Below are 15,891 nucleotides of genomic sequence, written 5' to 3' on the forward strand. Positions count from 1 at the left end.
TTTTTTTATGCGTAGTAACTCTTCCTTCTAAGGTCAAGTTGACAAAAAGAAATAAAGATAGCATTGCTTCCTGTTAGACAAAATGCCATTATCTTCAGTAGAGCTTCATATGTATCTAATGACTCTAAATATAGCGCTGTGGGCCCTCTGATAATAACCAGAAAAAGGAACTTAAAAAGCCAGAGCGCCAAATGTGGTCTGAGGCTCTCAGCCCCAATATGAGGTGATTATTATGCAGTTGGAAAGTCCTGTAGCTTAGATTCTAAACAATTTCTGGTAATCAATATCTCAAAATAATTCACAGAGTTATCAGGTCCTTTCATTTATGAGTGAAAGGAACAATTCCTCATTTATCTGAAGTCTTTTATGTTGGCAATTCCATCCTTAATTAAAAAGGCATTGGCATTTTCGTTATGAAAATTGTTCTTGTGGATTTATATCTGAGTCTATTAATTTAGTGTTTCAAAACTGATTAGCCTTAACCCATATAGTTACTTTTATACAAAGGCAACTTGAAAATTGATTTTGGAGTATCTTGATTTTAAAGATCATTTCAGACATCCGATTTGCCTGTGTTGGTTCTCCTGTATTGATGTATTAAGTTCTGGAGAGCTAAGGAATAAATGCAGTACATTTCACTCCAAAAAAGCCATTATCATCCTCTCTTTAAAGGACTTGAGAGCCCAAGGAGACATACCCTGCTTCTGCACCTCACACTTGTTCTCTCACTCATTTCCTTCTCTATTTTTCAGTGTGGAATAGTCATTATGATAATAATAGCAATTATATTTTCTTAAGTGCTTACTGTCAGGCCATGTGGTATGCCCAACTTTAGTATTCATAATAGCCCTATGAAGATAGGTAGTATGATGCCCATTTTATACATTAGGAAGCTGAGACTTTTCCCAATAGATTACATGATTAACCTCCTTTGATTAACCCTTTGATTGATTGATTCCCTGTCATTTCCCTGTCATTTCTCTGGTCCATTCTGTACGTCACTGCTGGTCCCATCTGTGTTCTATAATATTCTCTTTCAGAAACACCTTTAAAGACTCCCCAGACTTCAGTCAGTCTACAGGTTGGCCCCAATTGCTTTAACTTTATATCCCACAACCTCCTTACAAGAACCTGCACCACAGACCCCAAGGTGAGCATACTGTGTACTTTCCCCCACTGTTCCCCTGCCCCAGCTCTGGCAGGTGCCTACTATGTGCCAGGCACTCTGTTAGGATCTTAGGTACATAGTTCTTGCCTTTAAAACTTTATACTCAGTGGCAAGGCAGACCTGGATATATTACCTCTCCTTAGCCTTTATGTGTCTAATACCAGATTGGTTTAGAGCTCTTGCCCTTGTTGAAACTTTTCCCTAACCATTCAAGGCAAAAGTGAGTCTGCCCTCCTCAGAACGTGGCCTGAACTGACTGTACCAAATACTTAGCTTCAAGTTTTGATCTTCTTTTCATGTGCCTGGATCTTAGCCCACTTCTGCGTTATAGAATCTGTAGGTAAAGTCTGTGGCTTTAATATCTCTTTTAACACTAAACTCTAATTTTTTTTTTTTGCGGTACGTGGACCTCTCACTGATGTGGCCTCTCCCGTTGTGGAGCACAGGCTCCGGACGCACAGGCTCAGCGGCCATGGCTCACGGGCCCAGCCGCTCCGCGGCATGTGGGATCTTCCCGGACCGGGGCATGAACCCGTGTCCCCTGCATCGGCAGGCAGACTCTCAACCACTGTGCCACAAGGGAAGCCCAACTCTGATTTTTAAAGGGAGGATTGATTAATTTATAAAAATCTATATAATTTTATAAGGATATTTTAGCCTAGGAATATCATACTTTTAATATATTGCATTGTGACCTGAGACCACATGTATTAAGCTATAAAAAAATTAGGTGGGTACAGAAATATGGCATTTTGTTTTGTTTTTTTGAAATTTTTACAAACCCTGGTACCAAATCTTTTATTTTTTAAATTGATTAATAATATTACAGTTACACCTTCTTTTTCATTAGTTATCAGCACAAGAAGAAAGCCTTTTGAATATAAGCCAAGCCTTTAAAGGACACTAATAACATATCTTGAGCTCTATTCCTTTTTTTTTTAAATTTTTTTTAGATGTTGGGGGTAGGAGTTTATTAATTAATTTTCGCTGTGTTGGGTCTTCATTTCTGTGCGAGGGCTTTCTCTAGTTGTGGCAAGCGGGAGCCACTCTTCATCGCAGTGCGCGGGCCTCTCACTATCACGGCCTCTCTTGTTGCGAAGCACAGGCTCCAGACGCGCAGGCTCAGTAATTGTGGCTCACGGGCCTAGCCGATCCGCGGCATGTGGGATTCTCCCAGACCAGGGCTCGAACCCATGTCCCCTGCATTAGCAGGCAGTTTCTCAACCACTGCGCCACCAGGGAAGCCCTCTATTCCTTTGAGTTATGGGATTTGTTAAGTAAAAGGTAAGTGGCATAAGCAGACTGAGTCCTGACTGAGATAGGAAACCTGTTCTAGTCCTGGCCCAAGTCACTAAATTGGGTTACCCTGATCTAGTCAGAAGCATCATGTGCCCCAGTTTATTCACATGCCAGGTGAGGCCATCTTCATCACAGCAGACATAGCGGGGTTTTGACCCACTGAAGACTTTTGGGCGCCTGTCTCCATGTTACGTTAGTTTGAATTTCACCCATCTATTTATGTATATACAGGCATCCCTGGGAGATGCTGTGGGTTTGACTCCAGCCCACCATGATGAAGCAAATATTGCAACAAAGCAAACACCGCAATAAAGCGAGTCACAAATTTTTTGGTTTCCCAGTGCATATAAAAGTTAAGTTTACACTATACTGTAGTCTATTAAGTGTGTAATAGCATTATGTCTAAAAAACAAGGTACCTACCTTCATTTGAAAATATTTTATTGCTAAAAAATGCTAGCCATTATCTGAGCCTTCAGCAAGTCATCGTCTTTTTGCTGATGGAAGGTCTTGATGTTGACAGCTGCTGACTGATCAGGGTGGTGGCTGCTGTGGCATTTTCTTACCGTAACAGCAATGACGTTTGCCACATTGCTTGACTCTTCCTTTCACTTAGTAACTGGCCTAGTTTCAATATTGTGGTGTCTCAGGGAGCAGGGAGGCCCGGGGAGAAGGAACAGCTGGTTGATGGAGCAGTCAGAGCACACACAATATTTATCAGTTAAGTTTGCTGTCTTATGTGGGTGCAGTTCGTGGCGCCCCAAAACAATTACAGTGGTAACACCAAAGATGACTGATCATAGATCACCGTAACGAATATAACAATAATGAAATAGTTTAAAATATTGTGAGAATTACTAAAATGTGACACAGAGACATGAAGTGACCAAATGCTGTTGGAAAAATGGTGCCAATAGACTTGCTCGATGCAGAGTTGCCATAAGCCTTCAATTTGTAGAAAACACAGTATCCACAAAGTGCAGTAAAGTGAAGTGCAGTAAAATGAGGGATGCCTGTACTGTGTTAGTGTACTAGGGCTTCCATGTAAAATACCAGACTGGGAGGGTTAAACAACAGAATTTATTTTCTCACAGTTCTGCAGCCTGGAAGTCCAAGGTCAGGGTGTCAACAGATTTGGTTTCTTCTGAGGCCTCTCTCCTTGGCTTGTGGACACCACCTTCCCGCTGCATCCTCACATGGTCTTTCCTCTGTGTGTGAACATCCTGAGGTCTCTCTGTGTGTCCATATTTCCTCTTCTTCTAAGGGCTCCAATCAGATTGGATTAGGGCCCACTCTATCAGCCTCATTTTAACTCATCAGCTCTGGAGAGGCCCGTTTCCAAATATAGTCACATTCTGAGGTACCGGGAGTTAGGGCTTCTACATATGAATTTTGAGGAGACATAGTTCAGCCCATAATATCTATTTAAAATAACATTCATTTGTTTTAAATTATATCTAGAGAGACTAGTACAAAGAAGAAACCAAAAATAGCCTTCCTAGTTAAGGCCTATTATTTAACAGCAGTGGGGTGGTAGGTACCTGAAAAGATAATTCAGACTGTATTGAGGGTATAAAAGGAAGAACGACACTCTCCTAGCCCCCTTCTCCTACGCTAAGGCAGCTTCTTTAAATACATTTACATACACGTTTACATACTCTGTTTAGCTCTAAACAGAGTCCAGGGGCCTTTTTTCCTCCTGTCTTCATGTATCCTACGAAATACGTATCTCTGGATCTGCACACGCTCTGGACTGGCCTTCTTTTAAATGGCTACATAGTATTCCATTGTGTATGTACGAGATTTTAATTTAACTAGTCACTTATTAATGGGCATTTAGATTGTTTCCAGCCTCCTCAGCCCCCCACCAGCATTATGGAGATGCATTTCTTTTTAATACCCATTATGGAAAGAATAGTAATGGGCCACCTAATAGAAATAACTGGCGTCCGATTTTGGTGACGACAGCCGTTGTTTTTCACCTTCCTGTCTCTTGGTTCGTACAGGAGTTGTTGTGAAAGGTGTTTGTCTTTCTTGCCCTCCAGTCCCTGACCATATGCCAGTACCTCTCCTTCCTGCGTAATGTGAAGGAAGGGCCTCCCTGGGCGGCCTTAGGTCATCTCTGTACAGCAGTCCTTCCTCCTCAGGAAGAAAGGCTCTCCAAATCAGCAGGCATAGGCTCTTTCTAGTTAAGCAAAATCGTCTTTCTTGTAAGCATTGCTGTTTCCTTGTCCACACCGACATATGCATCCTTTCTGGCTGCTTCGACCCTTCAGAGAGGGGCAAGCTTTCTAATGGCATGCGAGCATTCTTACCGCTAATCAAGATTTACAGCTGAGACCAGGACGCCCAGCCGCTCATTGGATTTGCAGACCCTCTAAGCAAACAGCAGCAGCTCCAAGATTAAGTGCAGCGCAGGGGCCCCAGCCCTGTTGTCCAGGCCGTTCCTCCTTCCCCAGGCCCAGCCTCTTAGTCCCAGGTATCATCTGGCGTTACTTTATAAGCTGCGTCACCCTGCAGATGTTCTTTTCTGAAGAATTACTTTCATTTCTGACTCATTTCAGGAAATGAGGCAGTCGATCAGAGGTGTTCTTCGTTTCCAGACCTCCGGAGAGTTCATTTTCTCCTTGGATTTCTAACCACATGTGGGCAGTGCTTTATTTACCCAGATGTGAGAAATAACAGTAATGAACAGCCCTCATCTTAAGGAGCCCTTACTTCCCTGAAGAATCCCATGTGAGGGCCCAGAGGTGGCTTATGCTCTTATTAACATAAATATTTCTGAGGCTTTGGTTTCATGATGCTTGTAGACATGCTGTGTGTATGAGTTTGGTGCAGGCAAAATATAATTTAGCAACAGATTTAAAAGGTAGTCTGGAGTGTTTCTAATGACTGTTTGTTTAGTTCACCATTGCCTAATAAGTGGATTTAAGTAACCTTGGGGGTAGGGAATATAATGTTCATATTACAGTCAACCATGCAAATCATATTCTAAGTATTGCAGAGCACACACCATGGAGTCACTTTATAGATGTAGTCCTTGGAGTTTTGAATTTAGAGCTGAGAGCATTTTGGAGTGGACATTTTCTACCTGTCATGCATCAACATGAATTATGCACATGTCCAAAATCAAGCCTACTGTGTGTTACAACTCTGTCGGGGGCTTTTGGCACTCAATTCTCTTTTTAATTTGACATAAGAATTCTCATTCTTCTGGGAGAAACTGGCTTCTCTTTCCTTCCTTTTCCCATCTTTCACTGACCATATAGGAAACTGAAGTCGTGAGAGGGCCTAGAACAGTGGTTCTCAATCTGGGCTGCACCACGGAATCAGCCTGGGAACTTTCAAAAATACCGATGCCTGGGTCCCACCTCCCCAGAGAGTCTCGCCTAATTGTTGGGAATGCAGCCTGCACTGGGAGGATGTTATTGTGCCCTAAGGGTTGAGAACCATAGGCTTGAGAGCTCATCTCAGCCCGTGGTTCTCAGCCTGGGCTGCAGGCTAGCATCACCTGGAAAGCTATTGCCCAAAACGCTGCTGCCCCACCAATTAAAACCACACTTTGGGGGGAAGGATCCAGGATTTTTAGAAAGATCCCAGATGATTTCTGATGCACAGCAAGGATTAAGGTCAACTGACATAATCTAACCATCGCATATCATAGATAAGGAAAAGGAGAACTAGAAAGGTCAAATGGCTTGCTCAAGGTCAGATCCTGGTTGTTGCAAAAGCAGGTCTGGGACTCAGGTCTGATGCCTCTGACTGGTCTTTCTGCTGCCTACCTGGCCCCCTTATATTTGTTTGTTGTATTTATTGATGCCTCCTCATCCTTCAGGTGGTGTTCCTGCCTCCAAGAGGCCTTTAATGGCTCCTGCCACTCTCCCATCCGGCCTGGGTAAGATGTCCTTCCTTTATATTTGAACCACCCTCCTTCCCCTTCCCCTTGGACTGTCAGCTCTAGAAGGACAAGGCCCATATCCTTTCAGTAACTTGCTGGCATGTAATGGGGGACCTAGATAATGTTTGTGGAATTGAAATTCCCTAACCTTTTATTCACCAATTAGCCTACATGGATTGCTAAAAATAATCCACTCCTTTTGAAAGTAGCTTCTGAGAGCAAATGTTATTGTTACCTGTCGACCGCCCACTGTGCTGTGGGTCAAGATCTCATACACAAGGAACTCCCACCCTTGCCTTCCAGGAGAGAGAGTTGGGGGGGGGGAAGTTTGTCAAGGGGATTTTGATGACAAAATAATGAAAGCAAGATTTCTGTGACTTTACATGTTGCTCAGGGTATTTATAATATCCAGGTACTTGCGAATAACATACTTACAAGTGTGTGTGGTGTCAGTGAAAGGGGGCATGTGGCATTATCTTAAGACAAAATGAAAATGCTCTTTCATAAAAATATGTTTTAAGGACTAAATTATTTCCTTTATCATAATGCATATATAACTGAGCAACCACATCCACTAGCATAGCTGAATTAAATCCTTTGGCTTCTCAGGATTAATATGTTAACGTCTTTTCAATTGAGTAAAAAACTATTGAGGAGATCAAGATGGCGGAGTAGGAGGATGTAGAACTCACCTCCCCATGTAAGCACATCAAAAATTACATCTACACGTAGAACAACTCTCACAAAAAACCAACCAGACAGTGGCAGAAGATCTCTTAAATGACCAAAGCTGAAAGAAAGATCCCATGTAACTGAGTAGGACAAAAAAAAAAAAAAGTCATCAGGATGGGACCAGCACCCTTGGGGGGATCTGTAAAGGAGGGAGTGTCCACACAGGCAGGCCCTTGCTGTATGAAACTCCCCTGTCTGCTGGGAGGCCCACTGGGACAGATAGGGAGCTGGAGGGGCCTGGACTCTGCTCATGAGGCATGTGTACATGCTGGCTTGCTAGCAATCAGAGCAGAGAGAGACCAGCCCTGACGCTGACTACTACCACCTTGCTGCACTTCCAAGCCTGAAATGCACGCTGGGCAGGGCTGCTAGTATGTACTAAAGTGCTGAAACTGCAGCGAAGGGACCTTGGGAGAGGACTTGGTCTAGCTGCTTGGAGACAGGCTGGAGGGCCTGAAGTGAGGTCCATTGTTAGTGCATGTAGGGTGGGACGTGGGTCCACCAACGGAACCCCACTTTCAGCTTGCTAACAGCAGGGCACGGCTCCGGTGGTGCAGGCCTTGTGAGCATGTACAGGGTTGGGGTGGGGCTGACATCTGAGCTCATTATCAGCCCTCCAACAGTGGGGCCAGATCTGGGCAGCAGTGGACTTTGTTGGCGTGCACACGTGGTGGTTGGTGGCATCACAGAATCCCATGTCCTCAGTGGATAGCCCCTGGATAGGATTATGCAGCAGTTCCTTTCTCAGCAGGAGTGCTGTAGTTAAGCCCACCTCACACCACAGCTTGGAGCTGGATCTGGGGTGGACAGGTCCAGGCAGAGGCCTGCCTCAGAGGCAGCACAGGTCCCAGGCCACAGCACAACCACCTCAATTCCTACAGCCACGATGCTCCGGCCTTCTCCACCAGCTTAGTACTAGGTCTGGGATGAATACAACAGAGAAAGGAATGTGGCCTTGGGCTGCTTCTGGGCAAAATCTTGGACACCTGCATGGGTAACACATAGGTTTGCCGTGACCACAATGGGTCTCACTTGCTTCAGGGCTCACCTCCTTGGGGGCAGAGCATATACTTAAGTACAGTGGAGCTTTATTGAACCTGACCCTCAGGACTTCTACTGCAATAAGTGGGGAGCAGACCTCACCACTGACAGGGCTGTGACAGCCATGGAGCAAAGAGGAGGCATCACCCAACACCCAGTGCAGGATCTGGACATCAGAACAGCAGTCAACCCCCTGTCAAGGGGATAATGTCCAGCATACTCTGAGGAAAGATGTGGCAGGCATTCATACCAAAAACAGCCCAAGCACCAAAAATATTGGACCCACAGCCTGCACAGGAATGCTCCCACATAAAAACAGCCCTTCAAGAACAAAGTAGATAACTATTTCTCCTAAATTCATAGAGACAGAGAAATGTAAGTAATGTAAATATAAGAAATGTAAGTAAATGAAAAAGCAAAGGAACTACTCACAATTAAAAGAACAAGAGAAATCCCCTGAAAGAACAAACTCAGTGTACTTGACCCTGAGTTCAAAAAGGAGGTAATAAAAATGCTAAAGGAATTAAGAAAGAAATTCAGGTCACTGTAACTAGAAACTAGAATTAGGAAGCAATCAAAATTAGACAATTCAATTGCCAAGATAAAAACTGATCTAAAAGCAATGAATAGCAGACTAAATAACACAGAAGAATGCATAAGTGATCTGGTAGATAGAATAATGGAAATCACCTGACAGAACAGTGGACAGAAAGAAAAATGAAAGAAAAAAAAAAAAGGAACATATGAGATTTATAGGGTAATATAAAACACGCCAACTTATGCATAATAGAGGTTCCAGAAGAAAAAGAAAGAGAGGAGGGGATTGAAAATGTATTTGAAGGGCTTCCCTGGGGGCTCAGTGGTTGGGAGTCCGCCTGCTGATGCAGGGGACATGGGTTCGTGCCCCGGTCTGGGAAGATCCCACATGCCGCGGAGCGGCTGGGCCTATGAGCCATGGCCGCTGAGCCTGTGCGTCCGGAGCCTGTGCTCTGCAACGGGAGAGGCCACAACAGTGAGAGGCCCGCGTACCACAAAAAAAAAAAAAATGTATTTGAAGAAATGGTGGCTGAAAACTTCCCAAACCTAAAGAAGGAAACAGATATCCAGGTATAGGAAGCACAGAAGGTCCCAAACAAGATGAACCAAACAGACCCACACCAAGACATATCATAATTAAAATGGCAAAAGATAAAGATTCTAAAAGCACTAAGAGAAAAGAAAGAGTCAGTCACGAGGGAACCCCTATAAGGCTATCAGATGATTACAGAAACTTAGCAGGCCCGAAGGGAGTGGAATGATATATTCAGAGTCCTGAAAGGGAAGAACTTACAACCTGGGATACCCTGCCTAGGAAGATTATCATTTAGAATAGAAGGAGAGATAAAGAATTTCTCAGGCAAGCAAAAACGAAAAGAATGCAGCAATACTAAACCTAACCTAAAGGAAATATTGGAAGGTCTTCTCTAAGTAGAAAAGAGTCAAGAATCTATAGGAAAGGGAGACTCACAATAAGAAAGGCAAATATATAAACTGATTGAAGATTACTTAAATAAGCCAGTACATAGATTAAAAAACAATAAAATAATTTTTGTGAAAGCAGTTATAACTACAGTTAATAGCAAGAGGATAAACATGAAGATGTAAAATAGGGCGTCAAAATCACAAAATGTGGGGGAGGGGAGTAAAAAGATGTAGATCTTTTAGAATGTGTTTGAACTTGTATGACTATTAGTCTAAAGCCAGTAGATATAGTTATGGGTCAACATACTTAAAAACCAGGGTAACCAAAAATCAAAATTATACAACAGATTCACAAAAACCAAAAACAAAGGAACTCAAGCATAATACAAGAGAAAACCATCAAACCACAAAAGGAAAAACAAAAAGGACAAGAAATTAATAAGAAGAACTATAAAATCAACTGGAAACAAGGTTTAAAATGCAATAAATACATACTTATCAAGAATTACTTTAAATGAACTAAATGCTCCAAACTAAAAAACTAGAGTGGCTGATTGGATTTAAGAAAAAGAACAGAAAGGAACCAATAATATACTGCCCTACAAGAGACTCAGTTTAGGCTGAAAGACACATATAGATTGGAAGTGAGGGGTTGGAAAAAGATACTTCATGCAAATAGAAACTACAAGAAAGCAGGGGTAGCAATACTCATATCAGACAAAGTAGACTTTAAAACAAAGTTCATAAAGACAAAGAAGGACACTGTATAATGATAAAGGGGTCAATACAAGAAGAGGATATTACACTTGTTAACACATGCACCCAATATGGGAGCACCTAAATATATGAAACAAATACTAACAGACATAGAGGGAGAAATTGACAGGAATACAATTATAGTTGGAGACTTTTAATACCTCTCTGACATCAATGGACAGATCTCTAAGACAAAATCAATACGGCAACAGAGACATTAAATGATACCATGGAACAATTGAACTTACTTGATATTTACAGGGCACTACATCCCCAAAACCCAGAATACACATTCTTTTCAAATGCACATGAAACATTGTCTAGGATGGACCACACACTAGGGCACAAAATAAGCCTCAACAAATTTAAGAGGATAGAAATTATTTCAAGCATCTTTTCTGACCACAACAGAATGAAACTAGAAATCAACCATAGAAATAAAAACACGAGGGGCTTCCCTGGTGGCGCAGTGGTTGAGAGTCTGCCTGCCAATGCAGGGAACACGGGTTCAAGCCCTGGTCTGGGAGGATCCCACATGCCACGGAGCGGCTGGGCCCATGAGCCACAACTACTGAGCCTGCGCGTCTGGAGCCTGTGCTCTGCAACAAGAGAGGCCGCGACAGTGAGAGGCCCGCGCACCGTGATGAAGAGTGGCCCCCGCTCGCCACAACTGGAGAAAGCCCTCGCACAGATGCGAAGAACTAACACAGCCAAATAAATAAATAAATAAATAAATAATAAAAAAACACGAAAAAAATGATCACATGGAGACTAAATAACATGTTACCAAAAAAAATAAATAAATAACATGTTACAAAAAATCCAGTGGGTCAACAATGAAATTAAAGAGGGAATCAGAAAATACTTCAAGAGAAATGGCAATGAAAACACAACCTTACAAAATCTATAGGATGCAGCAAAAGCAGTTCTAAGAGTGACATTCATTAGCAATACAGGCCTTCCTTAAGAAACAAGAAGAATCTCAAACAGCCTAAACTACCACCTAAAAGAACTAGAAAAAGAAGAACAAACAAAACCCAAAGTTAGCAGAAGGAAGGAAATAATAAAGATCAGAGAGGAAATAAATAAAACAGAGATCAAGAAAACAATAGAAAAATCAATAAAACCAAGAGCTGGTTTTTTGAAAAATAAACAAAATCAAGAAACCTCTAGCCAGGATCACCAAGAAGAAAAGAGAGAGGACCCAAATAAACAAAATAAGAAATGAAAGAGGAGAAATAAAAACAAATACCACAGAAATACAAAAAATAATAAAATATTATGAACAAATTGGACAACCTAGAAGAAAGGGACAAGTTTCTAGAAATATATAGCCTGTCAAAATTGAGTCAAGAAGAAACACATAATTTGAACAGACCAATCACTAGAAGTGAAATAGAATCTGTAATTAAAAAAAAAAACAAAAACTCCCTGCAAACAAAAGTACAGGACTGAAAGACTTCACTGAGATATTCTACCAAACATACAAAGAAGAACTTATCCCAGTCCTTCTCAGACTATTCCAAAAGATTAAAAAGGAGAGAACACTGCCAAATTCATCTGTGAAACCACTATCACCCTGATACCAAAGCCAGACAAAGACATTACAAAAAAAGAAAATTACAGGCCAATATCTTTGATGAATATCGATGTAAAAATCCCCAACAAAATATTACCAAACTGAATGCAGTAATGCGTAAAAAGGATCATACATCATGATCAAGTTGGATTCATTCCAGGGTAGCAAGGATGATTCAGCATACACGAATCAATCAATGTGGTATACCACATTAACAAAAGAAAAGTCAAAAATCATATGATCATCTCAATAGATGCAAAAAAAGCATTTGATAAAATTCACCATCCCTTCATGATAAAAATTCTCACCAAAGTGGGTACAGAGGGAACATATCTCAACATAGTAAAAGTCATTTATGACAAACCCACAGCCAACATAATACATAATAGTGGAAGCTGAAAGTCTTTCTCCCAAATTCAGGAACAAGACAATGATGCGCACTCTCACCCTTTCTATTTAACATAGTATTGGAAGTACTAGCCACAGCAATCAGACAAGCAAAAGAAATAAGAGGTATCCAGATTGACAGAGAAGAGGTAAAATCATTATTTGCAGATGACGTGATACTCTATATAGAGAAGCCTAAAGATGCCACACAAAACCTATTAGAACTGATAAATGAATTCATCAGGGTAGCAGGATACAAGGTTAATATACAGAAATCTGTTGCATTTCTTTACACTTACAAAATATCAGAAAGAGAAAGTGAAAAAATGATCCCATTTAAAATCACACTGGGGAAAAAAACAACAAAAAACTGTGAATAAACTTAACCAAGGAGGTGAAAGACTTATACGCTGAAAACTATGAAACATTGATAAAGGAAGCTGAAGGTGATTCAAAGAAATGGAAAGGTATCCCATGCTCTTGGATTGGAAGATTTAACATTGTTAAAATGGCCATACTACCCACAGCAATCTACAGATTTAATGTGATTCCTATTAAAATCCCATGACATTTTTCACAGACCTAGAACAAATAATTCTAAAATTTATATGGAACCACAAATGACCCAGAATTGCCAAAGCAATACTGAAGAAAAAGAACAAAGCTGGAGGCATAACACCCCCCGCCCCAGACTTTAGACAGTACTACAGAGCTACAGTAATCAAAACAGTGTGGTATTGGCACAGAAACACACATGAAAATCAATGGAACAGAATAGAGAGCCCATAAATAAACCCACACGCCCACAGTCAATTAATCTACACCAAAGGTGGCAAGGATATACATTGGAGAAAAGACAATCTCTTCAGCAAGTGTTGTTGGGAAAGCTGGACAGCTACATGCAAATCAGTGAAATTAGAACACTCCCTCACACCATATTACAAAAATAAACTCAAAATGGTTTAAAGACCTAAATATAAGATATGATACCGTAAAACTCCTAGAAGAGAACATAAGTGAAACACTCTTGGATATAAATCATAGCAATATTTTCTTAGATCAGTCTCCCAAGACAAAAGAAGAGCAAAAATCAACAGATGTGACCTAATCAAACTTAAAAAGCTTTTGCACAGCAAAGGAAACCATCAACAAAACAAAAAGACAACCTCTGAAATGGGAGAAAATATTTGCAAAGGATGTGACCAACAAGGGGTTAATATTTAAAATGTACAAACAGCTCATATAACTAAATACAAAAAAACCCCAAAACAAATGCTAACCCAATCAAAAAATGGGCAGAAGACCTACATAGACATTTCTCCAAAGAAGATACACAGATGGCCAGCAGGCATATGAAAAGATGCTCAGCATCACTATTTATGAGAGAAGTGCAAATCAAAACCACAGTGAGGTATCACCTCACACCAGTCAGAGCAGCCATCATCAAAAAGTCTACAAATGGTAAATGCTGGAGAGAGTGTGGAGAAAAGAGAACCCTCTTACACTGTTAGTGGGAATGTAGATTGGTACAGCCACTATGGAGAACAGTATGGAATTTCCTTAAAAAACTAAAAATAGAGCTACCATATGATCCAGAAATCCCATTCCTGTGCATATATACAGAAAAGACGAAAACTCTAATTTGAAAAGATACTTGAACCCCAATGTTCTTCGCAACACTATTTACAGTAGCCAAGACATGGAAACAATCCAAGTGCCCTCAACGGATGATTGGCTTAAGAAGATGTGGTATACACACACACACACACACACACACACACACACACACACACACACAGGAATATTACTCAACCATAAAAAAGGATAAAATATTGCTATTTGCAGCAACATGGATAGACCTAGAGAATATCATACTAAGCAAAGTAAGTAGGCAGAGAAAGCAAATATTATATATTACTTATATGTCAATCTAAAAAATAATACAAATGAATCTATATACAAAATAGAAAAAGACTCACAGACATAGAAAACAAACTTATGGTTACCAATGGGGAAAGGGAATGGGGAGGGATAAATTAAGAGTATGGGATTAACAGATACACACTACTATACATAAAATAGATAAGCAAGAAGGATTTCCTGTATAACACAGGGAACTATATTCAATATCTTATAATAACCCATAATGAAAAATAATCTGAAAAAAAATATATGTAACAAAAATAAAAAACAACAACAAAAAACTATCACTCCTCTGTCATCTCAGTTTACTTAAGGTCATGCTCCGTGTCTTCTTGTTATTTGAAAAATGTTTCCAGATTTGCAGTATTTATGTTTACTATTGTAGCCGTTACAGAGATTTGTCTCAGAAAGCAGATTACAACCAGTATCTCTTTACCTTACAGGTAGCCAGGAGGCTGCACAAAGGGGTAACAGAAAGTAGCTGTTTTTCTCATTTGGAGAATTCAGAGTTATAAGTTTTTGGAGCCAAGACTGCAAACTGGGCTGCATTGTAGGATAGATGTTAAAATGATGTAAAGAGATTGCAGACAGTAGCCAATAATGACCCAAGTGCGTGAAATCTTTTTGAAGTCTTAGTAAGACTTTGTGGGTTCATGCTTTATAATTGGGAGTCTTCGTATCCCAGGTAAGTGGCAGTGTGGCAGGGTGTAAATAAAGCCGCCATTTATCAGGGGAAATCTTCCCAAAACAAATATCCTTAAAATTTTCCAGAGAAAGCTAAGTTACTTAGCTGGACGTAAATATACATTTCTATATTAAAATAATTTCATTATATCGTGAAATAAAATGCAAAGTTTGCATAACTTTTTTTTTAAGATGAGAAATTTTAAAGAACCACTTTCCAGTCTCTCCTTTGCTTCTACTTGGATGAGAAGTTAAACCAATAAAGGTTTTTGCTAAGTAACCAACTTCTATCTCACTAATTTCGGAGGCTCAACAGTACATTCTGGAAGACACGAAGAAGGAGGGAAAGGAAGGGTTTATTAAATATGTAAGACACCATGTTCAGTGTTTTCACCCATGCTGTGCTGTCGAATCTTTATGGCTGTGCTGCAAATTAGGAATTATTCACAGCAGTTTTTGCATGTGAGGAGGTCTGTACGCACCTGTCCACTAGGAAGCAGAGCTGAAATTTGAAAACAGATCTGATTCCAGAGTCCTTGTATTTTTCCCCTGACATGGCCTTTCATGTCATGAGGGTGGAGGCGTCTCCAAAAGAGCCTTGTTATTAACTCTGAGTATTTGCCATGCTGGTGGAAGAGGAGGGCTGACTTTAGCTTCCCCTAGAGTTTTTTTTTTTAAAATAGATTTAATTAATTAATTTATTTATTTATTTTTGGCTGCGTTGGGTCTTCGTTGCTGTGCGCAGGCTTTCTCTAGTTGCGGCAAGTGGGGGCTACTCTTCAGTTGTGGTGTGCAGGCTTCTCATTGTGGTGGCTTCTCGTTGCAGCGCACAGGCTCTAGGCGCGCGGGCTTCAGTAGTTGTGACATACGGGCTTCAGTAGTTGTGGCTCGTGGGCTCTAGAGCGCAGGCTCAGTAGTTGTGGCGCAGGGGCTTAGTTGCTCCGTGGCATGTGGTATCTTCCCG

At 40.9% G+C, this 15,891-nt stretch overlaps 1 protein-coding gene across 3 annotated transcripts in view; it reads left to right on the top strand.

Moving 5' to 3' along the window:
- ANO6 (anoctamin 6) overlaps window positions 1–15,891 on the top strand; it is a 202,620-nt gene that overhangs the window by 34,770 nt on the left and 151,959 nt on the right. For 2 of the 3 annotated variants that reach the window (XM_033436509.2, XM_004274428.3), the window contains exon 2: window positions 6,302–6,361. The exons of the other annotated variant lie outside the window; for it this stretch is intronic. In XM_033436509.2, coding sequence (XP_033292400.1) covers window positions 6,302–6,361 — 60 coding nt within the window. The remainder of the gene's footprint in view (window positions 1–6,301; window positions 6,362–15,891) is intronic. 3 annotated transcript variants of the gene reach the window in all.

This window comes from Orcinus orca, chromosome 11 (genome assembly GCF_937001465.1).
Source record: "Orcinus orca chromosome 11, mOrcOrc1.1, whole genome shotgun sequence".
NCBI classification, from domain to species: Eukaryota; Metazoa; Chordata; class Mammalia; order Artiodactyla; family Delphinidae; genus Orcinus; species Orcinus orca.